Source organism: Callorhinus ursinus, unplaced genomic scaffold (assembly GCF_003265705.2).
Source record: "Callorhinus ursinus isolate GAN/ISIS: 27379988/994484 unplaced genomic scaffold, GSC_fseal_2.0 scaffold11, whole genome shotgun sequence".
Taxonomy (NCBI): Eukaryota; Metazoa; Chordata; class Mammalia; order Carnivora; family Otariidae; genus Callorhinus; species Callorhinus ursinus.
The window spans coordinates 48839047-48866883 of record NW_027397073.1 but is presented as its reverse complement, the minus strand read 5'-3'; the positions used below and the strand labels follow the sequence as shown (position 1 = coordinate 48866883).

Here is a 27837-nt window from a genome sequence, read left to right as displayed (position 1 = left end):
TCAATAATCCACTTTACCACCTCACTCTGTGGCCCTGGGCTATCTAAGCTAGTAACATTAACGTGTCTTTTTCCAAAGAAGATGAGTGCTCTGAATACAGAGTGCCCTCTGAGTGCATGTCAGCTAAGAAAAAAAAAAAAGGCTCTGTCTCTGAAACTTTGTTAATTGAGGTATCATTTTATCATGGAATGTCTAACAATTAGTTCCCTAGGGAATGAGACCACTTGTTGGTATCCACCATAACTTTTTTTCAGAAATACCATTAAATAAGCTGAGCTCTTCACCCAGTGCTTCCTAGTATGCATCATGTCATCTAGCCAGTCTCATGAATAATCAGTTAACTGAACTCATTCTCAAACCTTTTAAAAGCCAAATTGTTTTAACAACAATAAAAAAATGATTAAAAAAATACTTTTAGATAAACACATCCTGGTGTTAATTTAAAGTGACTTCTTACCTAAAATACAGCTTTTAGACTAGGGTGTGGTCAGAACTCACCCTTTTGTTTCCCTGCCTTCCCTTCCTTCCTCCCTCAGGAAAAGTGCGTAGGTGACCTCCTAGTGCCCTTCTGATACTGCAGGAAAAGCTAAGCGTCACCTAAAGCTTCGTATCTACCGGTGATACCTGCCCTAAATCCAAAATGCACAGGTCCAGACTCCAAACTGGAATGTAAAACAACACTGAAAACTTCTTTCAAATCATCTCCCACTTCTAGTTTCTTTCCAATACGTAAATGCAGGACAATGGCAACCTTGCTACCGATAAATAGGTGGGCTCTGCAGCGAAACATAGAAAATCTGAGTCCTGTCAAACCACATTTAAAAGTCCGTGCTTTCTGTAAGTGTTTTTTTTTTATTTTTTTATTGTTATGTTAATCACCATATATTACATCATTAGTTTTTGATGTAGTGTTCCATGATTCATTGTTTGTGCAGAACACCCAGTGTTCCACGCAGAATGTGCCCTCTTTAATACCCATCACCAGGCTAACCCATCCCCCCACCCCCTCCCACTGTAAGTGGTTTTAAAAATGGGGGCGCCTGGGTGGCTCAGTTGGTTGGACCACTGCCTTCGGCTCAGGTCATGATCCTGGAGTCCCGGGATCGAGTCCCGCATCGGGCTCCCTGCTGAGCGGGGAGTCTGCTTCTCCCTCTGACCCTCTTCCCTCTCGTGCTCTCTCTCTCTCATTCTCTCTCTCTCAAATAAATAAATAAAATCTTAAAAAAAAAAGTTGCAAGAGGGAAATTTCTTGAAGCAAACACCTACAACCTTGAAAAATCCCTCCATTCGTCCTTCCGTTCTTTTCTGACCCCTCGCCTGTTTCCCTCCTTCCTCTGTCAAACTCACAGAATGTGGGATCCACTCTTGGTCTAGTCTCCTGAGGTCACTGTGGCCCTCAGGAGTTGGGCTTCCTTCCTCATTGCCCTGCCGAATCTTTTTTTTTTTTTTTTAAGATTTTTTATTTATTTATTTGAGAGAAAGAATGAGAGAGAGAGCACATGAGAGGGGGGAGGGTCAGAGGGAGAAGCAGACTCCCCGCTGAGCAGGGAGCCCGATGCGGGACTCGATCCCGGGACTCCAGGATCATGACCTGAGCCAAAGGCAGTCGCCCAACCAACTGAGCCACCCAGGCGCCCTGCCCTGCTGAATCTTCTCCAATTTTGTTTTATCTGTCCTCATTTTCCTTGCCCTTTCACTTGCCTCTGGCACTGCTGACCTGTTCCTTCCCTCCATAAAATGTCTCATTTGGTGTCTGATATTCCAGAATCCTGGCACTTGCAACACTGACCACTCAGTGCTAGAGACTGCCAGTTATCTCCCAGTATCCATCCTCCTCTTCTTTGTCACAGAATCTCCCAATTTCACTTGAGTACATGGATGCCCAAAATAAAGTTTTCACTTTCAAGCCTCCCTTGAGGCTGAGGAAGAGCAGGTCCATATGATAGAAGCAAAAGTGGTGTGCACAGCTGCTGGAAAGCACCCTTAAAGAAAGTGAATTCTCCAGTCTTTTTTCTCCTTCTTGGATGTTGGAATGGGGAGGTGATAGCTGGGTTGGAATGGAGAGGTGATAGCTGGAGAGGTGAGAGCAGCCATGGGTTATGATGTAACCCTTCCTGATACTATAGAGCCCTGGTGTAACTTCTTTTTTAAAGTCACTGTTATTTTGAGTTTTCTGTTACTTGTAGCTAGTCCTGGTTCTCTCTAATGCATTTCTTCCCTACTACTGCATACTCTTCGTCACTTCAGCTAAACTGTATGCTCTTTGGGAATATAGGTTCTGATAAAAATACTTAATGACTGACCTAGATTTCAATGGACTTATTATTACATAATTCTGGATGGTTCACTCTTTTTAATACGAGTTGGGGGTGGAACAAAATAGGAGATGAAGGCTCTCAATAAAAGAGGTCAAAGTAGAAGATGATTTGGATGTTCTCAGAGTCAGTTTTCTCCCTCTTTTTAGTTTTTTTTTAAAGATTTTTATTTATTTATTTGAGAGAGAGAATGAGAGAGAGAGAGAGTACATAAGAGGGGAGAGCGGGAGAGGGAGAAGCGGACTCCCCACTGAGCAGGGAGCCCAATGCGGAACTCGATCCCGGGACTCCAGGATCATGATCTGAGCTGAAGGCAGTTGCTTAACCAACTGAGCCACTCAGGCGCCCATCCCTCTTTTTAGTTGTAATGCTAAAAATTAATTCAGACAATGGGGAAAAGATTTAAGAAAACAGATAATATTCAGGTACATAAAATAATGTCTATTAGGCTGTGTTACCAAATAGAGATTTAAAAAAAAAAATCTTGAATGAATGGATAAGATTTCTAACTACTTTATCAATCATATGGGTGTAACTTTTTCTCCAGTCCTCTGATTTCTGTGAGGGAAGCTTCTCTCTAAACACACTCCTGGCCTCCTGGCCTTTCTTAACTTTACTCATTCTCCAGGAGATGGAGGGCTTATCTGACTGATAAAATTTGGAAGTGTGACTGAGGCTGTCTGGGTCAGCAATTCTCTTCTCCCCTCAGGGGCAAGTTTATCCAAGGAACACATACTGCACTCAGCCAATGAAGATGGGCAGGCAGGTAGACCATGTATTCCCCATTCATTTTCATTCGACTTCCTGGTAAAGCTTTTGCTTACAATGATCTTAAATGAACTTCAGCTTAAGTTTCTATCCCAACCACTATTAATGCTGAAGTGGTGAAACTTACCAGAGAAGTTCTGTGTCTTTGTCAGTTTTCAGGTACAGGAATAACACATTTTTTAACAGCAACAATAGTAAACCCTTATGTTTCACTTATCCATATGCCAGGAATTAAGTTCTCTCTAATGTCTAAATTATATCTCAGCAGCGAAGCAGCAACAGTTCTCTGGTGACCTGACCCTCCCTCCACTTTCAGCCTTTACACAAGATAGTAACTGGGGCTTGAAGGTTATACACCCACAAGGTATTGAGGCATTTGTACTGCCTATGAAACTCTACTGTGTAAGAGACATTATAATACACTCAAAGCATTCCTGTAAGCAAACTAGATGTTTATATATCCCAAGAGGTAGGTTTGCTTGTACTTGCTCTTTAAATTATAAAAAGTATTCTATTCTAATTGGGGAATAGAAGGTCTGGGAAGGAATACATAAACATTCCTAAAGATCCACTTTGTTCATGTCACTAAACCAAGTACTTTATATATTCTAATTCATTTAAACTGTCTGTAGTAAATGAGAAGCTGTTAATTGGTAAATTTAAAAATTAATTGCCAAGGTCACTCAGTAAGTAGAAGTTCCATCATTTGAACACAGACCCAGCTCCAAATCCCACACACATATCCCTATATTACACAGCCTCAAAGGACTCAACCCAACCCCTCTGCCAAAGTTCCAGATCTTTTTTTTTTTTTTTTTTTTACCTTCAGTGGTCTTCGGAACTGCCTTGCTGTCTCTGGTAGGTTGCAAAAATATTTTGTAGGCCTTCCTATCAAGAGGTGGAGTCTATTTCCCTACTCTTGGACTCTGGGTTGACCACGTGACTTGCTTGGACTGGAATGTGGCAGAAGCAACATTATGAGAGTTCTTAGCTTGAACCTCAAGAAGCCTTGAAGCTTTTACTTTTGCACTCTTGGAACCCTCTGCAACCAAATGAACAAACTCGGGGTGAGCCTGATGGTGAATAAGGGGCCACATGGAGCTGAGATGAGTCATCCCTGCTGAGGGCCCCCATGCATGGAGTTGTCCTGGCTGGTGACCTCAAATGCATGAACGATCCCAGCCAAGAGCAGAACCATCCAGCTTTGCTCAGCCCAAATTCCCGACCCACAGAATTATGAGCAGAATGGTTGTTTTTTTAGCTACTAAGTTTTGGAATAGTTTGTTATACAGCAAAAGCTAACCGATACACCCTCTCCAACTTAGATTCAGTGATCCCCTTGTAGTTAAAAACAAAAGGGGATAGTCCAAAAGGCCACTGAAAAGTTTCCAGACCATTGCTTATTCATGTATTCTGCTACTTTCAAGTCCAGTCTAATTCACTGTTAGAGTTATTGAAACCCAAATAAGGTGGGTCTTCAAAGCAGCTGACAGGGAAGCTGTCCAGCCTACTCTTCTCACAGGCTCCTTGTGGCAAGGACAACTTCTCACAACTCTTTGTTGTGAGAAGTATCTAGCACAAAACCTTCCTTATATTATACATTCTCCATAAAATTTCTGAACCAACAGAAGAGATTTTAACCCTCAGGGGAGCTAGAATCTTCCAAAAGCTTTGAAGCACAGTGTAATGATAGCCATGGTCATAAAATTTGGCAACTTTTACAAATGATGGAAAACTGCCTTGTGTACTGGCAACTCCAGGACTTAGGAAATTTAGTCCTTGAGTTTCAACTACATTTTTTTGTGTTTTTAAAAGCACTTCCTGTCTTGGGAGACGGCTCAGGCCAAGTATAGAATCAGCAATTTAAATAGGCACAATAGGCTTTATGATCTGTACTTTTTGAGCATGACTAAATTTTAGCAAAAAATTGGAATCAAGCCTCACATCTAACTGGATGATGCTAAACATAGAATAATGATGAATTCCTGCTATTAGTGAAAATTTCACAAGGACAATAATTCCGGAACATCTATCAAAATGTCTGAGAGGCTGTCATTTCATGGACAAAATAGGTTTTATCTATAAAAGATCAGAGTTACTTGTTAAAATTGAATTAGTTCTTATGGTATTTCCCCATTTACATAAAATGTTTTTATTAATATAAACTCTACATCAATTTTTCACACAGAGTGTTTCAATTTTAACAAAAGATACAACTCTACTTTAAATGCAACTCAGAGTGTTCCATTATAATAATTACCATCAGCTATAAAAGACAGACACAAAAAAGCAGTACTTTTCACAACGACTCTGCTTTAAGATTTTAGAGCTGAACCTGAAATTTAAAGTTGCTAAGTCACTTGTAAAAAGGGAAATTGTACCTGGTGACTAAGCTGAATAATGGTTCCTAAAGAATACTATGGCATCATCGATTGGACATTAATTATGTGTATCTGCAAACTCAGGTGGACAGAAGAGGCATGGATCACCTTTGGAAAATTAAGGCTCACCTACAAGCTGATTCTGAATATTTTTTACATTTGAGGTCTGAGCCAGTAAGACAAGATTAGTGGATTCAGGGCTCAAATATGGAATGAGACATGAGGGTCACTATGTACTCTCTCAGGGGTTTGTAATGGCTATTTTCCATAGCATTGCTTTCAGTGGGCCAACTGCTTCTCAGACCTGGGTCCTATGTCAATTCCTAGGTGATACTAATTTCATTCATTCATTCATTCATTCATTCATCCAAAATCTGCTGAGTGTCTACTAGGCTAAGTGCTATTTCCTATGAGATGATTCAGTTATGCATCTTCCTGGGGGAAAAAAGAAAGGCAAAAGAGGAAGCAGAGAAAAATAATAATCTAGGCAACTGCTTAATCCATGCAAAAAATAACAAGTATTTCTGAAACAAACATAGAGATAGATTTGTGCTTCATTTAGGACAAACTACATGAAAAATGGAATAGATCTTTTACTGGTACCTGTATCCCAATTCTTCACTAAGATGGATCATATGAAGGATATATGATTCCTTGCTTGTTCCAGTGAGGCCAGGCAACAATAAGACAGTAGGTCTGGTGGTGGTATCCATATAACATTTACTGTTACAATTATCAAACCAGTCCAGTGAAATCTGTCCTCCGTCTGCAGTTTTAATAAGTTCACTGAAAGAAATAAAAGACATACTCATTAAGTGTTTCGAGTCATGTCTTAAAATTAGTGTCTTAATTTTATAGATATATGACATGATTTGGTCATCTGAAAAGAACTTTTTTTCAGCATTCACTAACACATACTTATATCACTTTCTTTTATTACAAGAATGATATGAGATTAGTATCATAAAGTATTTCCAGCAACAACACAGAAAAGCAGCATATAAAAATGAACTACAAAGTACTTCACATATTTACCTTTATCATTTCCTCATCACTCTAAAATATCCAGCCCTATTTGATCGAGGTCACCCAAATAATTCACCAGGGAATTGTGAATAAGTAAAGTGCTGATCTGATCACTGCTCTGGCCCTTTGACTCAGTAATGCAGTCTCCCCACAGAGTATATTATAAAATTTGCTTCTCAAATATTTTAAAGTATTTCTCACACAGTCTCTACGAACTTAAAGAATTTTCCCAAATAGTGCAAATTCCAGGCAACAAAAGGAACTCCAGAAAGACTAGATGACTCAGGGAAATTAATACTAGGCACCATCTAAATCTCCTGGTTACTGATAAATTCTGGATCATATCTTTAACACCTCAAGGACATTAGCATCAAGAACCCATTTGCTTATTAATATGAAATCCTTTTACAGAAGCCCATCACGCAAAATCCATATTAATTGGCATCGTTCTCCACTCCATCCCCACTCCCAGCATCAGTGAATTGGTATATATCATCAAAGGATCTAGGTCCTCAGGGACAGATGCATGCCAAATTGGAAGAGTAACCCTCAAACACTTCTCTAGAAATAAACCGGTTACATCAAGGCGCGTGGGCGCTTGCACACACACACACACACACACACACACAAACGGTGAAAGGCAATACCTGAATATTTTCCAGCAACTGAGTGTGTGTGTTGGGTGGGAGCGAGGGGGCAAACCTTCCATTTTCAATCCCTTTTCTTTTCTATATGCTGACCAACCAAAGGTTAACCAAGGACTGGGAGTATGCCAAAAACCCCGTGGTTTTGAAGAAATGACGGCAAATGGAAATATACTTACTTCCTGTATTGTACCGAGGGCTTAGAAGTGATGAAAGGTCTCAGGAGTGTCTGTCCTCGACTCTCCCAGCACCAAACCGTCGGGTAGTACGTTTCTGTCACCACCGGACAGTGGTTCTGGAGGAAGCGGCTGAAGCTCTCACCCCCCGTCACTAACTGGGGCTTCTGTGGGGGAAAGCCAGTATTATAGTGAAGGGTCCAGAACAAAGTTTTGCCGTAGACCAGAAATGAGCAGACTCGTCCCTCGCGCACGCGCTCCCTCCGATTACATCTCCTTCGAGAAGCCTGACACACATCGCAGTCACAACGGACTTAAAGAGTGATTGACCAAAGCCTTGGAGAGAGGAAGGCAAGAGTTGAGATAAGGGAGTCATTCTCAGAAGTGCTACAGCATTGCCAGGCTAGCGAACGGTGACAGGGCAGTACCGTTGCGCCTAGGTCAGCCGGGTCCTGGCTGCTGTCCGAGCACCCCGGCCGGACTCACAGGCAGGCGGTCAAGAGCTGGCCCCCTTTCCCGCCCGCGCTCAAAGGGCGTCCGTCAGATGCCCGGGAAAGGGCAACAACATGCGAGCAGCGGCACTCTCGCCTCCAGGGCCGCCCTAGCCACCCGCGCCTGCGGCGGCAGTTCCAGCTTCGCCGGCTGCTGTAGCTCCCAGCGAACGCCCCCGCGGCCCTGCGCCCCCGCGTCCGCGCCAACCCCTGGCTCACCTTGGCAATGCTGCTCAGGTAATAGCAGGCGTAAGCGACGCTGAAGCCCAGGATCAGGGATAAGCCTACTCCCGAGCCGAAGAACCCAACCCGGACTTGGTGCTCCAGGTAGAGGGAGAGCTCCCTGGATAGCATCCGCAGGTCCATCGCTAAGCGCTGCATGGTCTGCGGTGGGAGGCCAGTCAGCCGGCGAGCCACGGAAAGCGGCCGCTGCACCTCCCCGGACCCTTGAGCAGAGCGTCTCTAGCCCGGCAAAGCGCAGCTTCCGCCAGCGGGCGCGGCCGAGCGGCCCCGGGAGGCGTAGCACCGCCGCTGTCCGCCGCTGGCTCCGCCCCAGATTTCTCGGAACTGCCAGCCCCGCCACCCGTCAGTCACTCAGGAACCTTCCAGAGGCGCGGTTCCGAGCGCGGCCACCGGGGCGGGGGGCGGACTGGGTCTGCCGGTCTGGTGGTCTGGTCGCAGTCAGGCTGGGTGACCCCCAAGGGTGGGCAGAGATCGAGCGCCGACTTTGGAGGAAATGGGCCTGGCAGTGCGCATTCCGGTCACTGGCTGGGCACCTGCTCCAGTGACCTTGAACGGTTCCGCACGGCGGTGGGTTTCGTTTAGTACTGTAAACTAGTGGTTTAGGGTGCGTCGGAAAAAACTGAGGGAGTTAATGCCAAATATATGTTAGAAGAATGCACTACGTAGGGAAAAAAAAATCCCACATCCCCCAGAAAGTTGGGTTTCCCCTGAACACTATCAAAAGAGAAAAAATAGTCTATAAATACTCAATAATGAGGCTATTCCTACTTTAAATCGCTCTGAATCCTTTTAGTTCCTTAAATATGCCTTGAATGAAAAGTGGTTCCCAAAAATAAATAAGGAGATCAAGAAAAGGAACTGGGATTCAAAAAATTTTAAAGCCTATTTGTGGTTCGTTAGTGCTTTGAACTTCTAGACTTACACAAATTCAGTTACTTAACATATGGACCAGAAACCATTTATGAAGTAGGTTTTCCTAGGCTTATTTATGGCAACACGACTAAACCGGAAGATAGAGGCATCTAAAAGGGCTAGAACATTTAGCAGTCTATTATTATAAACTCCTTCCACCTACAGTTACCAAGAGCCGCAAGACTTAAACAGGCAAAAAGAAAAAGGCAAGGGCTGTAGAGACTATGAAAAATTTCACAGGATTGTAAATTAATCATAGAAATTAGTGATAGACAAATGGGATGGGCCAGAACTGAGCAATTTATTTGGCCTTGATTTGGTCACTGTAATTTGTGGGTTGCCAGCGCCCAGAATAATTTAGTTGCCTTCACTGAGCCTGTTTTTTTTTTTAATCTGCAGAATAATAATTTCTACTTTATAGAGTCTTTGGGATGACTAAATGAAATAAGGTATGTACTGGTCTTGCCTTGAGCATACGTAATTCTCTTTCACTCACTGGTTCTTGCATCTGATCACACCCAGAAAATGCAAATATACATGGTGGCTGCCATACTTGACAATGTACATGCAACATTCTTTATAATGCCTGCACCCATCTTCTGCCTTGCCTACCAATAAATACATATATATTTTATTTTGCTGAAGTGTACAGTGAAAATACTATAACGTACTTCATTAACATCACGATATGTAGAAAGTGTGCTGACCTGGGAGTAAACAACTCTGAACTCATCCACCAAACTTAGGCAAGCCATTTACTCTTTTGGAGCCTCAATTCCCTGTCTATAAAATAAGATGGTTGAGATTGAAGATGTCAAACTCTCTTTGCTGTTAGAAGAACATTCACAAACTCCCTTAAGAACTATTCCAGTTTAGATGAGGAAATGAAAGCTCAGACCTAACCTGACCCCCAATAACTTCTTCTGCGTGGTGTCTATGTCTGTGTATAATTCCTTCACCTTGAGTGCAGATAGAACCAGTGACTTACTTCTAACTAATAGAATATAGCAAAAGTGATGAAATGGCACCACTTCTGTGATTACGTTATGTGATGCTAGCTTAGCAGAGTGGAGCTAAAAGGCTCTCCTGCCACCTTGAGGAAGCAAACAGCCATATGAACTGCAGATGGAGAGGACCACATAGCAGAGAACTAGTGGTGGCGTCTAGGACTCGTGGGGAGCCTCAAGCCGACAACCAGCAAGAAGGTAGGGCCTTTAAGGAAATGAATTCTGCCAACACCCTGAATAAGCTTGGAAGCAGATTATTCCTCAGTCAAGCCTCCAGATGAAAACACAGCCTGTCCAACGTCCTGACTACTGCCTTCTGAGACCTGGAGCAGAGCCCCAGTTAAGCTGTGCCTGGACCCCTGATCCATGGAAACTGTCAGATAGTAAATATGTTGTTTTAAGCTGCCAAACTGGTGATTTGTTATGGAGCAATAGAAAACTAAGAGAAGATGAAAAAGTCCTACAAGAGCATTCAAATATTAATAAATATCAGTGGGTCATTTTACCTACCAATGTGCAGTTGACCGTTGAAACACACGGGGGTTCAAGGTGCCAACCCCTGCACAGTCAAAAATCTGTGTATAACTTTTGACTCTTCAAACACTTAGCAGCCTACTATTGATGGAAAGCCTTACTGATAACATAAACAACGGTTGATTAACACATATCTTGTATGTTATAGATATTATATACTATATTCTTTTTTTATAGAGTTTTTTAAAGATTTTATTTCTTTAATTGAGAGAGAGAGACAGAGACAGAGACAGAGATAGCAACAGAGATAACTAGAGAGGGCACTAGCAGGGAGGAGAGGGAGAAGCAGGCTCCCCGCTGAGCAGGGAGCCCAATGCAGGGCTCGATCCTAGGACTCTGAGATCGTGACCTGAGCTGAAGGCAGACGATTAACTGACTGAGCCACCAGGCGCCCCTATATTATATTCTTATAATCAAGTAAGCTAGAGAAAAGAAAATATTATTATTATTTTTTTAAAGATTTTATTTATTTATTTGAGAGAGAGAGAATGAGAGAGAGCACGAGAGGGAAGAGGGTCAGAGGGAGAAGCAGACTCCCTGCTGAGCAGGGAGCCCGATGTGGGACTCGATCCTGGGACTCCAGGATCATGACCTGAGCCGAAGGCAGTCGCTTAACCAACTGAGCCACCCAGGCGCCCTGAAAAGAAAATATTATTAAGAAAATCCTAAGGAAGAGAAACACATCTACAGTGTCATACCATATTTATAAAGAAAATCCTTGTGTAAGTGGACCTATGCAGTTCAAACCCATGTTATTCAAGAGTCAACTGTAGTTATTGTAGGAATGTTTTAAATAAGTTAAAGATTTCAGCTTTCTTTTTTTTTTAAAGATTTTATTTATTTTAGAGCAAGAGCAATAGCAAGAGAGAATGAGCAGGGGGAGGGGCAGAGGAGGAGGGGGAGGGAGAAGGAGGACTCCATGCTAAGCGTGGAGTCCCATGTGGGGCTCCATCTCATGACCCTGAGCTCATGACCTGAGCCAGAACCAAGAGTCAGATGCTTAACTGACTTGAGCCACCCAGCTATTCCGATTTCAGCTCTTTCAATTAATATTCAAAATTAAGAAACCCATTGAGTTTTTTTTAAAGATTTTTATTTATTTATTTGTCAAAGAGAGAGAGAGAGAACAAGCAGGGGGAGTGACAGGCAGAGGGAGAAGCAGGCTCCCCGCTGAGCAAGGAGCCGGAGGTGGGACTTGATCCCAAAACCCTGGGATCACAACCCAAGCTGGAGGCAGCAGCTTAACTGACTGAGCCACCCACGCATTCCCCCCATTGAGTTTTTAATTCTTTTCTTTATACTTCTCTTTAATTAATTGTCACAATGAACATTGATTACTTTTGAAAGAGTAAAAAAAAGTCATTTAAAAATATACAAAATTAGTTGTAAAGGAATAAATCATGTGAAAAGATATGTAGCTAAAAGTAGGAAAGGCCAAACATTCTAAGATGTAACAGAAGAAAAGTTTTAAATGAGAACACATCTCAGGGTGGCTGGGTGGCTCAGATGGTTAGGCATCTGCCTCTGGCTCAGGTCACGATCTCTGGGTCCTGGGATGGAGCCCCAAGTCGGGTTCCCAGCTTAGCGGGGGAGTCTGCTTCTCCCTCTCCCTCTGCTTCTCCCCCTGCTTGTGTTCTCTCTGTCTCTCATTAGAAACCAAGATATGGGCACTGGGTGCCCACTGGGCACTGATGTGGTCATTGCTACTGGGGTATCATTGTGTCTAGGTCCTCTCAGCTGACTGAACTAGGTAATATATCTATGTATACTAACCCATGTGTACATATGTCTACTTATATCTGTATCTACATCTATAGTTGTTTTTGTATCATCTGCATTTTTAAAAAGATTTTATTTATTTATTTGACAGAGAGAGAGAGCACACAAGCGGGGGAGCGGCAGGAAGAGGAAGAGGGAGAAGCGGGCTCCCATCTGAGCAGGGAGCCCAATGCGGGGCTTGATCGCAGGACCCCGGGATCATGACCTGAGCTGAAGGCATAAGCTTAACCGCCACCCAGGTGCCCCTATCCATCTGTATTTACATTAAGCTAAAGACGAGTTCAGAAAAGAGATGAGCTTTTTTTATATCCACTCCCTGAGGGGTTTTAGGAGGAATTAAACCTCTTTTTTTTTAATTTTTTTTTTAGATTTTTTTTTTTTTATTTATTCATTTGAGACACAGAGATAGAGAGAGAGAGAAAGCATGAGCAGGGAGAGAGGCAGAGGGAGACGCAGGCTCCTCGCTGAGCCAGGAGCCCGATGTGGGGCTCGATCCCAGGACTCTGGGATCATGACCTGAGCCGAAGGCAGACGCTTAACCATCTGAGCCACCCAGGCGCCCCAGGAATTAAACCTCTTAATTAGTAATGTTTCTGGGTTATTTCTCTTCAATTTTTGGATAAAGCAAAATTCTATCTGTAATAGGAAACACCCTATACCCTTCATGTCCTCAATTCTATGGCAAATCAGCAACAGAAATCAAGCAGAGGACAGAATGGTTTATACTTACAGAGAATGCCAGAACTGAAAATCACAAGGCGTACACTTAATGAAATAAAAATTTTAGGTTACATTCAATTAGAAGAAATACTGTGGTTCTGGGGCGCCTGGGTGGCTCAATCAGTTAAGGGTCTGACTATTTTGGCTTAGGTCATAATCTCAGGGTCATGGGATTGAGCCCTGTATTGGGCTCCACTCTCGGAGTGGAGTCTGCTTGTCCCTCTCCCTCTGCTCCTCCTCCCCCTTTCTCTCTCTCTCACTTTAAAAAATAAAGAAAATCTTTTTTAAAAAAGAAATATAATTCTATATGGATTGTTATAAAAATTGTGGATGTCGCCAGATTAATAAACCACTGCGACCCCAACTCCTCAGTTCTAATAATACACCAACTGTAACTCTGTCTTTAGCACCAGTTATCCCCAACACTACAAAGCCCAGCTTTAGCACTAGCAATGTGATTTCCAACTGATTGATCTTGGCAGGGAGGAGACTATACCCTGGGAACTGAGGCCGAAGACTTCAGGATGAAAAAAGGAATTTAAGTAAGAAAGGGCTTTATTAACTGGCAGAAAGTCATGTTGGAAAGGAGGAATGTTCATGGGGCACCTGCAATGGAGGCCTGGGGAAGAAGAAAAAGTGGAATTCTTGGGAGACTTCAGAAGTGGTCGAGAGGACAGATGAGTCTGTGGTCCCCAGACCCCAGTCCCAATCTGTACTGTTTAGATTTATCACTGGAGTCTTTTTTTTCTTTTTAAGTTTTTATTTATTTATTTGAGAGAGGGAGAGCACAAGTGGAGGGGGAGGGGCAGAGGGAGAGGGAGAAACAGACTCCCCACCGAGCAAGGAGCCCAGGGGCGCTGGGCTCGATCCCAGGACCCCGGAGTCATGACCTGAGCTGAAGGCAGACGCCCAAATGACTGAGCCACACAGTTGCCCCTTATCACTGCAATCTTTTTTTTTATTTAAAGATTTTATTTATTTGAGAGAGCGAGAATGAGAGAGAGAGAGAGCGCGCACATGAGAGGGGGGAGGGTCAGAGGGAGAAGCAGACGCCCCGCTGAGCAGGGAGCCCCATGTGGGACTCGATCCCAGGGACTCCAGGATCATGACCTGAGCCGAAGGAAGTTGCTTAACCAACTGAGCCACCCAGGCGCCCTATCACTGCAATCTTGAGCAAAAATCTGCTTAAAGCTTCCCTCAAGGTTAATTTGTGTTTATTAGATTCAGGGTATGGCAGCCAAGTAGTAGCCATAGTAGGGAGATAAATTAACCTGCTTCCTCCAAGGTAACTGAAGTCATTTGGGAATGCCTTAATGTGGAGAGGATTAATTTACAGACTAGCCCAACTGTAGGAACGTAAAGTTGACGCTTCCTCTTCCTCCTTTCATATTTTGTGTAAGATTGCATGACAGACAGGCAGAAAAATAAAGAGAAACTATTTGGGTGTGTTCCACTGGAGATGTTTGAGATCAAAATGATCTTAATAGAACTTTAGTAGACTTCCCCTTCATGCAGAGATGCAGCTTTCTGATCATAAGCAGTTGGAAAGAGAGAGAATCTTGGGCCACCTTGACATCTCTAAAAACACCCTCCCTTGTTAATTCTCAAGTAGCTCATTTATAAGTAAATGCACCCATCGTAGGTAAGTATGGAGTGGTTACGGGAAAGCACTGCAAGAATGTGCTAAAATTAGTTCTTAAGCCAACTCATTTAAGTAATGAAACAAACAAAAAGGAAAATAGAATAGTAAATTCTTAGCTGCATACCTCCAAACTTACCTGGATATACACACTTGTGTGAGTGATGGGCTATGGTCCTAGAAGGGGCGGGTGGGAAAGAGACCCAAACACAGGTGAAGGCAATGCCCTTTTCTACCTCATCAAATGTCACATCCTATGGTGGGCAGAATTCTTAAGATGTCCTCTTCTCAAGATTCCTCCCTCTGGTGTACACTTATATAATCCCCTACCCTTGAGTGTGGGTGGGACGACATATCAATATGATGGGATATCATTTCTGTGATTATGCTACATTTTCTAGCAAAGGTGAAGTGATTTTGAAGATGTAATTAAAGCCCCAAGCAGTAGACTTTGACTGAATCCAAAGGGAGATTTCCTCGGTATGCCTGATCTAATCAGGTGAAGCTTTTAAAAGAGAGTTCAGGAATCAGACATGGGAGAAGTCAGAGACTCTTTCTTCTGCTGGCCTTTAAGAAGTAAGCCTCTATAAGTTAGTTCTACAGTTGCAAGAAAATGAATTCTCCAAACAACCATGTGAACTTGGAAAAGGACCCTGAACCTCAGATAAGACTGTAGCCATAGCTGTTGAATATGTTAGCTGTGGGTTATTCTTTTTTTTTTTTTTTTTTAAGATTTTATTTATTTACTTGACAGAGAGAGCGAGAGAGCACAAGTAGGGGGAACAGTAGAGGGAGAGGGAGAAGCAAGCTCCCTGCCAAGCGGGGAGCCTGATGTGGGGCTTGATCCCAGGACCCTGGGATCATGACCTGAGCCAAAGGCAGACACTTAAACATCTGAGCCACCCAGGCCCCCCAGCTGTGGGTTATTCATAAATGCCCTTTATTATGTTGAGGAAATTCCTTTTTGCCCCGTTTGTTCAAGGTTTTCATCATGAAAAGGTGTGAGATATTTTCAGGTACTTCTTCTGTATTGAATGAGATGATCATCTGTTTTTTTCCCCTTTATTCTGGTAATGTGGTCTAGTACATTGATTTTCACCTGCTGAAGCACCCTTGCATTCTAGAATAAATCCTAATCGGCTGTGATGTATAATCCTATTTCCGTGCTGCTGGGTTAGGTTTGCTCATATTTTGTTGAGGACTTTTTTCTTTTTTTTAATAGGATTTTTTTTAAAGATTTTATTTATTTATTTGAGAGAGAGAGAGTGAGAGATAGCACAAGAGGGAAGAGGGTCAGAGGGAGAAGCAGACTCCCCGCTGAGCAGGGAGCCCAATGCGGGACTCGATCCCGGGACTCCAGGATCATGACCTGAGCCGAAGGCAGTCGCTTAACCAACTGAGCCACCCAGGCGCCCGTTGAGGACTTTTTTCAACTATATTCATAAGGAATGTTGTCTCTAGTTTCCCTCTATGTTGGTTTTGTCTGGCTTTGGTATCAGGGTAATGCTGGTGTCATAGAATGAGTTAGGAAGTGCTTCCTTCACTTTTATGTTTTGGAGGAGTTTGAGAAGCATTGGTATTAATTCTTTAAATGTTTGGTAGAATTCACCAGTGAAGTCTTATAATCCTAGGCTTTTTTAGGGGGAAGGTTTTTGATTACTGACTCAATCTCTTTTTATAGGTCTGTTCAATTTTTCTGTTTGTTCTTAAGTCAGTTTTGGTATTATGCATTTTTCTAGAAGTTTGTCTATTTCGGGTTGCCTGGGTGGCTCAGTTGGGTAAGTGTCTGCCTTCGCCTCAGGTCATGATCCTGTGGTCATGGGATTGAGCCCTGCGTTGGGCTCCCTGCTCATCAGGGAGTCTGCTTCTCCCATTCTCTCTGCCCCCCCCGCCCCCCACCCCCTCGCTGATGCTCTCTCTCAAATAAATAAATGGAATCATTAAAGAAAAAAGCTTGTCTATTTCATTTGGATTATCTAAATTGTTGGCTTACCATTGTTCACAGTATTCTTTTATAATCCTTTTTATTTCTGTGAGATCCACAGTTAATGATCCCACTTTCAATCTGATTTTAGTTATTTGAAGATTCTGTTTTTTTAGTCAGTCTAACTTCAAATTTGTCCATGTTGTCGTTGTTTCCAAAGAATCAACTTTTGGTTTCATTAATTTTATTGTTTTTTCTATTCTCGATTTATCACTGCTCTAATCTTTATTATTACCTTCCTTCTGCTTGCTTTGGGGTTAACTTGCTTTTCTTTTCTAGTTCCTTAAGTTGTTATGTAAGGTTATTATTGATTTGGGATCTTTCTTCTTCTTTAATGTAAGCATTTTCTCTCTGAGCACTGCTTTTCTCCGTATTCCATGAGTTTGGGTATGTTGTGTTTGTTTTCATTCATTTCAAATTATCTTTACATCTCTCTTTTGATTTCTTCTTTGACTCACAGGCTGTTTAAGAGTGTGTTGCTTTGGGGTGCCTGGGTGGTTCAGTTGGTTGAGCATCTGACTCTTGATTTCTACCCTGATCAATCAGGGTCCTGAGATTGAGCCCCACATCAGACTTTGCACTGGGTGAGGAGCCTGCTTGGGATTCTCTCTCTCCCTCTCCCTCTGACTCTCCACTCCCACCCCCCACCCCAGCTCAGGCTTGTGCGCTCTCAAAAAAAAGTGTGCTTTTTGTTTTCATATATTTGTGAATTTTCCAAATTTCCTTGTTATTGATTTCTAGCTTCATTTTATTGTGACCAGATAAGATACTTTGTAGGATTTCAGTCTTTTAAAATTAATTGAGACTCGCTTTGTGGACTAGCTTGTGGTCTATCCTGGAGAAATTTCCACGTGCAGTTGAGAAGAATGTATTTTGTTGTTGTTGGATGTGGTATTCCATATATGTCTATTAGGTCTGGTTGGCTTATAGTGTTGTTTGAATTTTCTATTTTCTTCTTTTGTTTTTTTATAGATTTTATTTATTTGACAGAGAGAGATAGAGAGAGAGACAGAGAGAGAACACCAGCAGGGGGAGTGGGAGAGGGAGAAGCAGGCCTCCCTCCCAGGCGGAGCAGGGAGCCTGATGCGGGGCTCGATTCCAGGACCCTGAGATCATGACCCGAGCTGAAGGCAGCTGCTTAACCAACTGAGCCACCCAGGTGCCCCTGAATTTTCTATTTCCTTATAGATCTTCTGTGTGGTTGTTTTCTCCATTACCAAAATGGCTTATTGAAATCGTCAACTATTATTGTAGAACTGTCTATTTATTCCTCAATTCTGCCAGTTTTTGCCTCAATATTTTGGGGCTTTGTTGTTAAGTGAATATATGTTTATAACTGTTATATCTTCTTGATGGATTGACCTTCTTATCAATATATGTCTTTGCTTGTCTTTTGTAATTATTTTTTACTTAAAGTTTATTTGGTCTGCTTTCAGTCTACCTGCCCCAGCTCTCCTTTGATTACTATTTGCATGTTATAGTGGGTTGAATATGGACTGCAAAAAGATATGTCTAAGTCTTAACTCATACTTATTTGGAGATAGGGTCTTCGCTACAGATGTAATTAAGTGACTGGTTCTGAGATGAGATCATCTTGGTCTTAGGTTGGGCCTTAAATCCAATGACAGGCATCCTTATAAGAGAAAGGAAAGGGATATTTGAGAGACGCACACAGAAGGCCATGTGAAGATGGAGGAGGGCATTGAAGTAATGTATCTACAAGCTACAGAATGCCTAAGGATGCCACCAGCAACCAGAAGCTAGGAGAGAGGCATGGGATGGATTCTCCCTCAACCTCCAGAAGGAGTTAACCTGGTTGACACCTTTATTTTGGACTTCTGGTCTCTACAACTGCAAAAGAATAAATTTCCTTTGTTTTCAGCTACTTAGTTTGTGGTAATTTGTCATAGGGAACTAATAGATGTGGAATATACTTTTCCATCCTTTCACTTTCAACCTATTTTTGTCTTTGATGCTAAAGTGAATCCCTTACAGACGGCATATAGTTGGATTTTTTTTTTAAGATTTTATTTATTTGTCAGAGAGAGAGAGAGAGAGAGAATGCACAAGCAGGGGGAATGGCAGGCAGAGTGAGGAGCAGGCTCTCCACTGAACAAGGAGGCCCATGTGGGATTCAATCCGAGGACCCTGGGATCATGACCTGAGCTGAAGGCAGACCTTAACCGATTGAGCCACCCAGGTGTCTTTTACTTATTTTTTTAATCCATTCAGCCAATCTCTGTCTTGTTTTGTTTTTTTTCCTGTCTTGTTTTTTAAAACAGCTTTACTGAGATATAATTTACATGCTATACAATTCACTTGTTTAAAGCGTACAATTCAGGGGCGCCTGGGTGACTCAGTCAGTTAAGCATAGGACTCTTGGTTTTGGCTCCAGTCATGATCTTGGGGTTGTGGGATTGAGCCCCGTGCTGGGCTTCAAGCTTCTGAGCATGGAGCCTGCTTTGGATTCTCTCTCTCCCTCTGCCCCTTCCCCACTTCAAAAAAAAAAAAAGTGTACAATTCAATGGGCTTTTTTTGGTATATTAGATAATTTTTTTTAAAAGATTTTATTTATTGATTTGAGAGAGAGAAAGAGAAAGCATGAGCAGGGGGAGGGGGAGAAGGAGAAGCCGACTCTCCACTGAGCAGGGAGCCTGATGCGGGGCTCGATCCCAGGACCCTGAGATCATGATCTGAGCCAAAGGCAGATGCTTAACCGACTGAGCCACCCAGGTGCCCCAGATAATAAATTTTTAAAAATCTATAAATAAGGGGTGCCTGGGTGGCTCAGTCATTAAGTGTCTGCCTTTGGCTCAGGTCATGATCCCAGGGCCCAGGGATCAAGCCCCACATCAGGCTCCCTGCTCTGCAGGAAGCCTGCTTCTCCCTCTCCCACTCTCCCTGCTTGTGTTCCCTCTCTCGCTGTGTCTCTCTCTGTCAAATAAATAAAATCTTTAAAAAAAAACTATAAATAAACACATATTTATATAGTAAATATGTGTGGTATTTTGTTATATGTATCATATGTGATAGAATGCAGATAACAAAATTTGTCAATTTAACCATTCTTAAGTGTAAAATTCAGTGATATTAATCCCATTCACAATGTTGTACAAACATCGCTGCTTTTATTTCAAAACTTTTTTTATTACCCCAAACAGAAACTCTGTAATCATTGAGCAGTGACTCATTGCCTTTCCACCAACCCCCATGGTAATCTCTAATTTACTTGCTGTCTCTATGAATTTGACTAGTATAGGTCACTATAGTGGATATAGTATATCCACCAATGTAAGTGGAACCATACCCTATTTATCCTTTTCTCTCTGGCATATTTCACTTATAATGCCTTCAAGTTTCATCCATGTTGTAGCATCAGAACTTCACTTCTTTTTAAGGCAAAATAATAGTCCATTGTGTATATATACCACATTTTGTTTGTCCATTCATCTACTGATGAACACATGTGTTGTTTCCACCTTTTTGCTGTTGTGAATAACACTGCAATGAACATTGCCATACAAATGTCTGAGTACCTACTTTCAATTTCTTTCTTTTTTTATTTGAGTATAGTTGACACGCAATGTTACGTGAGTTTCAGGTACACAACATAGGGATTTGACAAGTTTATACCTTATGCTATGCTCACCACAAGTGTAGCTGCCATCTGTCCCCATACAACACTATTACAATATCATTGACTATATTCCTTATGCTGTACCTTTTCTTCCCATGACTTATGCATTCTGTAACTGGAAGCCTGTATCTCCCACTCCCCTTAACCCATCTTGCTCAACTCCCCACCCCCTCTCCACAATTCCTTTGGGTAGATATATAGGAGTGGAATTGCTGGATTATATTGTAATTCTTGTTATGTTTTGCCACAATAAAAAAAAACATTAAATTTATCTTTTTAACTCTTTTTAAGTGTGCAGTTCAGTGGCATTAACTATGTTCAGATGGGTATGCAACATCACCACCATCCATCTCTAGAACTTTTTCATCTTCTTGATAGAATATTCCAGTGAAATGTTGTTAAGTGTGGTAGATCTTGGAAGGAGAGAAGTTATAGATGAGAGAAAATTTGTACAGTTTGGCACTAGGAATTATAATTGGACTCAACCAATTCACATCTTTTTCTGTGATGGAATGCCTGGGAGCGCTCACAAAGGTTCATGGTAACATGAGGCATTGCTGAAATTTTTATGTTGAGTGTCTGACCACATGCCAACAGGAAGGGAAAAATTGCTCTATAAAGTCTTCATGGGAAAAAACAAAACAAAACAAATCTTTCACAAGAGTTTTGTTGCATTACTCAAGTTTTTACTGTTGGCGAATCTAATTTGGGAGGACAAGGAAAAGAAGTGTTATTTGTTGTTTGGGATCTGAGGTGCTGGTACAAACTGGTGGGAATGATGCAAGTTTGTCATAGCTCTGAGACAGATCCTGACAGGCAAGGGGTGTAAGGGGGCTGATACTGTCCCTACTTCTGTGCAGAGTGCCTTCGAGAGCCAGCCTGTCACACAGGTCTAAGGTTATGGCCCCTAATATGCTTGCATTTCTGACAAGTTTGGCCACAGATATGTTTGCTTTGACTCCCCTGACACCAAATCTTGGCACTTCTCAAAACTATGCATGTAGGATATATTTAAAAAAATGAACCAAGAACCATTATATGTATATGTACAAAAATTATTAAAGTCCTTTGTTGTATACATTAAGCAACCGAGGACCAGAAAAGTTAGGTGATTTGCTGATAAGAGCTAGTAAAGCCTCAGTGTTAAGCTAGAACTAAAGTCTCCTGACTTTCTCATTTCATTCTACCACTTTGTTTCTAGTCAAAAGGCTGACATGATCTAAACTATCAGATGATTTCCTCTAAATGTTTCAGAATTCAATAAATTCTAGTTTAAGCATTGCATGACATGTTCCAACATAATCATTAGTATTCATTTTCCAAAACATTTTTTTCTTGAGCATTTATTTGCTTTCTTTGGCACTGGTATCCTTGTTTCTGCTTTTAGACGGTGTGCTTTGGGTAGAGCTGACACCACACCGAACTTAAGAGTGACATGAGGGGCACCTAGGTGGCTCAGTGGGTTGGGTGCTGACTCTTGGTTTCGGCTCAGGTTGCGATCACCGGATTGTGAGATGGAGCCCTGCGTTGGGCTCTGTGCCCAGTGCTGAGTCTGCTTGTCCCTCTCTCTCCCCCTCTGCTCCTTCCCCCACTTGTGCTCTCTCTCTAAGATAAATAAAGAAAATCTTTACCAAAAAAAGTGACATGAAACCCAGGCCTTTCATGACCTCAGAGTTTGACTTAAGGCTAGGTACATGATCAGTTCAGTCATTGTGTCACAAGGAGACTTTTGCTGAGGCTGTTGGGAGAGAGTGGGGGACCTCTTTATGCTGGAACTTCTAGCAGTAAGATGAATGAAGCCAGGAGCTTGAGTCTAGTTGGTAACTACAAAGGAAGCCAAGAAAAGGAAAGAGAAATGAGAACTGGAAAAAAACTGAATCATAGACCTGTACATCTGAAACAAATAATACATTATATGTTAAAGAAAAAAAAAAGAAGATAGTAGGAGGGGAAAAATGAAGCGGGGGGAATCGGAGGGGGAGATGAATCATGACAGACTATGGACTCTGAGAAACAGACTGAGGGTTCTAGAGGGGAGGAGAGTGGGGGGATGGGTTAGCCTGGTGATGGGTATTAAAGAGGGCATGTATTGAATGGAGCACTGGGTGTTATACTCAAACAATGAATCGTGGAACACTATATCAAAAACTAATGATGTAATGTATGGTGATTAACATAATAAAATAAAATTAAAAAAAAACTGCATCATAAAAGTGTTGCTTAAGCTCCTAAGTCAATACACATATTAATCTAGAACTTTTGTTTTTTTCATGTATGTGATCTAATAGATTTCCCCTTTTGGTTAAGCTAATTTGAGTTGAGGTTTTGTTTTGTTTAGAAAAAAATAATTTTACTTATTTATTTTTAAAAAGATTTATTTGTTTGTTTATTTGAGACAGAGAGAGAGCACAAGCAGGGAGAAAGATCAGAGGGTGAGGGAGAAGCAAACTCCCCGCTGAGCAGGGAGCCCAATGCGGGGCTCAATCCCAGGACCCTGAGATCATGACCTGAGCCAAAGGCAGACACTTAACTGACTGAGCCACCCGGGTACCCCAGAAGAAAATAATTTTAGAAAGGAAGAGTATCACTAGAGAGTGATCACTAAAGAGTAAATTTGTTAAGTAATATATCTAATTATGAGTCAGAAATTTGAATTAGGGCTGTTGTCAACTTCAAGTAACAAAAATAACTACACAAGAAGGATATTTATTATTTCATAAAAAAGAAGTCTAGAGGGGCGCCTGGGTGGCTCAGATGGTTAAGCGTCTGCCTTCGGCTCAGGTCATGATCCCAGGGTCCTGGGATCGAGTCCCGCATCGGGCTCCTTGCTCTGCGGGGAGCCTGCTTCTCCCTATGCTTCTCTCTCTCTCTCTCTGTCTCTCATGAATAAATAAATAAAATCTTAAAAAAAAAAAAGAAGTCTAGAAGCAGAGAAGCAAGGAAGTATCAGGGTTGGTTAACTCAGGCAGTATCACTGAGGACCCAAAATCCCATCTATGTAAAAATTAGGGCATAGATTGGGAAAAAGTGGGACTCAGACTTAGAATGAAGGCCATTTGACTGGATTCACATAAATCTGAGAAACTTGAATCTCCATGTCCCCCTTAGTTTCCCCTTCCTTCTTTCTTTCCTCCCTCCCTCCTTCCATCCTTTCTTTCTTCTTATTTTTTTTTTTTTACTTTTTAAAAGATTTTATTTATTTATTTGTCAGAGATAGAGAGATGGAGAGAGCACAAGCAGGGGGAGCAGCAGACAGAGGGAGAAGCAGGCTCCCCGCTGAGCAAGGAGCCAGATGTGGGACTCGATCCCAGGATCCTGGGACCATGACCTGAGCCAAAGACAGATGCTTAACTGACTGAGACACCCAGGTGTTCCTCTTTCTTCTTATTTTAAGATAGTTTAAGACTCCTTTAAGTTGCAAAAATAGTACAGAGTTCCTGTGTACCCTTTGCCTGGTTTCCTCCAATGATAACCATAGTACCTTGTAAAAAGTAAGAAACTAACATTGGTACCATATTACTAATTCAGGTACAGACCTCCTTCAGATTTTGCCAGTTTTTATAGGCACTCCTTTCTTGGTGGATTACAGTTCTATGAAATTTTATCATATGTGTGGATTCGAGTAACTCATCATAACCGGGGTTCAGAACTGTTCCATCACAAGGAAACTATTGTGTTAGCCATTAAAGTCATGCCCTTCCCCCAACTCTACCCCTGGCAACCACTGATATGTTCTCTAGCACTATAATGTTGTCACTTTAGGAATAAAAAAAAAAAAAAGAAGAAGAGTGAATCTAAAAAATAAAAATAAAAACAATTATCATCAAAAGAACACTTAAAAAAAAGAATGTTATATAAATGGAATTATACACTATGTAACCCTTCAAGATCCATCCAAGTTGTTGTGTGCATTAAGTTTGTTCTTTTTTATGGAAGAGTAGTATTCATTCTCCTGAGACTTCTTTGACAACCCAAACATTCCCCCTTCTTGTGTCTGAGGAGACTAGCCTCTCCTTGAGTGAAGACACTGCAGCGAATCATCTGAAGCAGTTCCTTATCTGACCTGGGAGAAGACAGATTATTACCACATCCCCCTCCCCCACCTCCCATTGCAAGATTTTGGAAATTTATATTGTCAGAGACATGAGAATATATGTGGGAATGAATTTTCTAAGTGCTGACAAAAAAGAACAGAACTTAACATTTGACTGGCCTGAAATGATCAACATGGGAGCACTTACCAGAGTTTTCAGCTCAAGCAGCAGTTTGGTTGACTGAAAACTGGACTTAATGGTGGCTTACTTTCAGTAGGTTCAGATGTCAGAGCTTCCCTGGTATTTTCAAGGAAGGAACCCAAAAGCTTCAGGAGTAGGAAAGTTATCTTAGAGGACATTCTTCATTAAGCTATTGAGAACTGCGCTGATGAGGGGATCACCAGCATCTTTAAAAAGCTCAATGACAGCGGCCATCTGCATATCAGGGACGATGGTGGGACATTTCACCATTGAAATGGGTTCCTTGATTTCATGCCAGAGTAACAGAAGCCAGGTATCAATGCTTAACCATCAGAGACTAGGTGAATGCAGTTACTAAAAAGGGCAATAGGACCAGAGTGGAAATCAGAATGTGTTAATTTACATAGGTCATTGGTGGTGGCAATTAATCACGGTGAATTAAATAGATGGACGCTTAAGTAATTTTTTTATCTATATAATCAGAAAAACTCTAGTTCTAGTTGACAGAGACCTGACTGGAGTTACCACATAAGCCATGGCCTTTTATCCAGTGTATGAATGTAAGCCATTTCACAGGACATTGAATGAAGAGGAGGTGGGTCTTCATGAGAATGGATCCTGTGACACAGCCGTAACTTTATCCTATAATTCTTCCTTCCCCATTTTTTCTCCACAAAAGGAACCAGCTACCATTTTCCAGAGTGAAGGGGCATGAGGGAAAGGGAAATTTCCCTTTTAGAAGTTCCTGTATATTGGCTATGAGTATGCCGATCCCTATGGGCACTCAAGCCATTAAAACCCATTGATCAGAGTGGTAATCATGAACCTCACGTGGTTAATCCAGTTTGGGCTCTAGTACGTTGTATGATTTCTGAATGCGTAGCTGGAACAGACAAACCTGGCAACTGGAAGAATCTGCATATTGGCTCCTCCATCTATAGAGTGAAACATAATAGTATAAAAAGTCCTAATGGAAGTTCTGTAATTGCCTTTTCTTACCACAACAATAAACCAAAAGCATTAATGACATTCCTGGAGGGATTGCAGAGATTGGAGCCCCCGTCAAAGACTTGAAAAATGCAGACGGTGATTCCTATCACTTCCCTATTTAACCTGCTATTTAGCCGGCAAAGGAAGATGGCTCTTGTGTATTATTGCAAATTTTATCAGGTAGTGACTAAATCATAGCTGTTTTAGATGTGTCCTCTTTATTTTTATGTTTTATATGTGGCCTCTTAAATGGAGCCTATAAACATGGCAGCTCTAGCTTTTGCAGCCATTGATCTGGCAAGTCCTTTTTTTCAGTAACCCTTGACAAGTAGCCTCACAAACACATTGCTCTCACCTAGCAGTAGTAGCAGCATAACTTCAGCCATGGAAGCAGTCTTTCCTCGGGGCTATGTACTGTTCTCTGTCATAATCTAGGTTACCGAGGCTCCATTACAGTTATGACATTATATTGATTTGACTTGGTGAGCTAGAAGTGTCAAGAACCCTAGATGTAGTAGTTAGACCTGTGCATACCAGCGGATGGGAGATATCCTTCAAGAAAATTTAGGTCTTGTCACTTTGGTGGAGTTGCCAGGAGTCCAGTAGTAATGGAGCATATCAGAATATCCTTTCTAAAATACGATAAAATTGCTACAAATTGCACTGTCAGGGGCTAAGGAAGAAATAAAATGCTTGGGGCTTCCTTTTTGGATTTTACAGGCAAGATACATCACACTTGTATTGCTCTGCCCCATAAACCAGTTTTGAGTAGGTCCCAAAGCAAGAAAATATTCTGCAGTAGGCCTAGGCTGCAGGGCAAGCTTCTCTGCCATGTGGGCTGTGTAACCCAGGACAGTCAATGTTGTTAATATCTGTGACATGTGCAGATATATATGGATCCTGTCAAATGCTGATAGTAGAATCCCAGTGCAAACCTCTAGGATTTTAGAGCAAAATTATGCCCTCTTCTGTCAATAAGTATTTTCCTTTTGAAAAATAGTTCCGGTTTGCTCCTGAATTATGACTGAAACTAAATGCCTGACCATGGAATACCAACTGAGATATATGCTTTGAACAGGTGATCAATATATAGTATTCCCATAGTCAGAATTGATAGATTCAGGAATCAAGGGGTTGACATGGCTCTTTTCACTATTATAGTATTTTCCATCCTGGGAAGTGGTTTTTTTTTTTTTTTTAAAGATTTTATGTATTTATTTGAGAGAGAGAATGAGAGATAGAGAGCACGAGAGGGAAGAGGGTCAGAGGGAGAAGCAGACACCCTGCTGAGCAGGGAGCCCGATGTGGGACTCGATCCCGGGACTCCAGGATCATGACCTGAGCCGAAGGCAGCTGCTTAACCAACTGAGCCACCCAGGCGCTCTGGGAAGTGTTTTTGATTTCCATCTTTACAACTTTATATTTCACTGGTTTAACGAATGTATTTTCCAAGTGAGGAATGTTTCCACCAGCCATACAATAGTAATTCCACTGAATTGGCCATTGGGACTGCTATTTGAACATTTTAGATTCCTCAAGCCATTGAACCAATAGGCAAAGAAAAGAGTTACTGTATTGATTGGGTACATGGAAACGGGATTCCTGATACAGAAAGGTTAAGAAAGGACTGTGTTTAGAATCTAGAGATTCTCTGGTGTCCATTTTAGTATTGTTTATTCATGTTCTAATAAAATTTAATGGTAGACTACATGTACTAGTTAGGATTCCCCAGAAAAACAAAACCCATAGCCTGTGTGTGTGTGTGTGTGTGTGTGTGTGTGTGTGTAAAGGGATTTATTATAAGGATTTGTCTCACACAGTTATGGGGAAGTCCTGAGATCTCCAGTTGGCAAGCTAGAGACCCAAGAGAAGTGATGTGTAAGTTTGAGTCCAAAGGCCTGAAAACCAGGAGACCTGAGGATGTAAGTTCTACTCTGAAAGCACATAGACTCAAGACCTAAAAAGATGCTGAGTCCAAAGGCCAGAAAAACAAAATAAAACAATGTTCCACCTCAAATAGTAGGGCAAGAAGAGCTCTCTCTTTTTCAGACTTTGTGTTTTATTTAGGTCTTCAGTTGACTGGATGAGGCCCACCAAAATTAGGGAGAGCAATCGGTTTTACTCATTTTACCTATTCAAATGTTAATCTCATCCAGAAACATCCTTACAAGATACACCCAGAATAATGTTTGATCAAAAGTCTAGCACTCTGTAGCCTAGTCAAAATTAACTATCAGACTACAACAACCCAGTAAGGTAAGGGCTGAGAATGAAGTCCTTTGGAATAAAGATTTGGACCACCTGCCAGGTATGGGATTCCAATCAGTTGACGTGCTGGCTGAGGGAAAAGTAAATA

At 41.8% G+C, this 27837-nt stretch overlaps 1 protein-coding gene across 4 annotated transcripts in view; it reads right to left on the bottom strand.

Annotated features, from left to right (window-relative positions):
- The window catches only part of ABHD3 (abhydrolase domain containing 3, phospholipase), a 48110-nt gene extending 39795 nt beyond the window's left edge, over positions 1-8315 (bottom strand). For 2 of the 4 annotated variants that reach the window (XM_073898423.1, XM_073898424.1), the window contains exons 1-3: positions 8021-8315; positions 7314-7477; positions 6068-6250 (exon numbers count right to left, since the gene is read on the bottom strand). In XM_073898423.1, coding sequence (XP_073754524.1) covers positions 6068-6250; positions 7314-7477; positions 8021-8182 — 509 coding nt within the window. In that variant the 5' untranslated portion in view covers positions 8183-8315. The remainder of the gene's footprint in view (positions 1-6067; positions 6251-7313; positions 7478-8020) is intronic. The other 2 variants (XM_073898425.1, XM_025886639.2) reach the window with 2 other exon arrangements.
- Positions 8316-27837: the final 19522 nt, after the last annotated feature.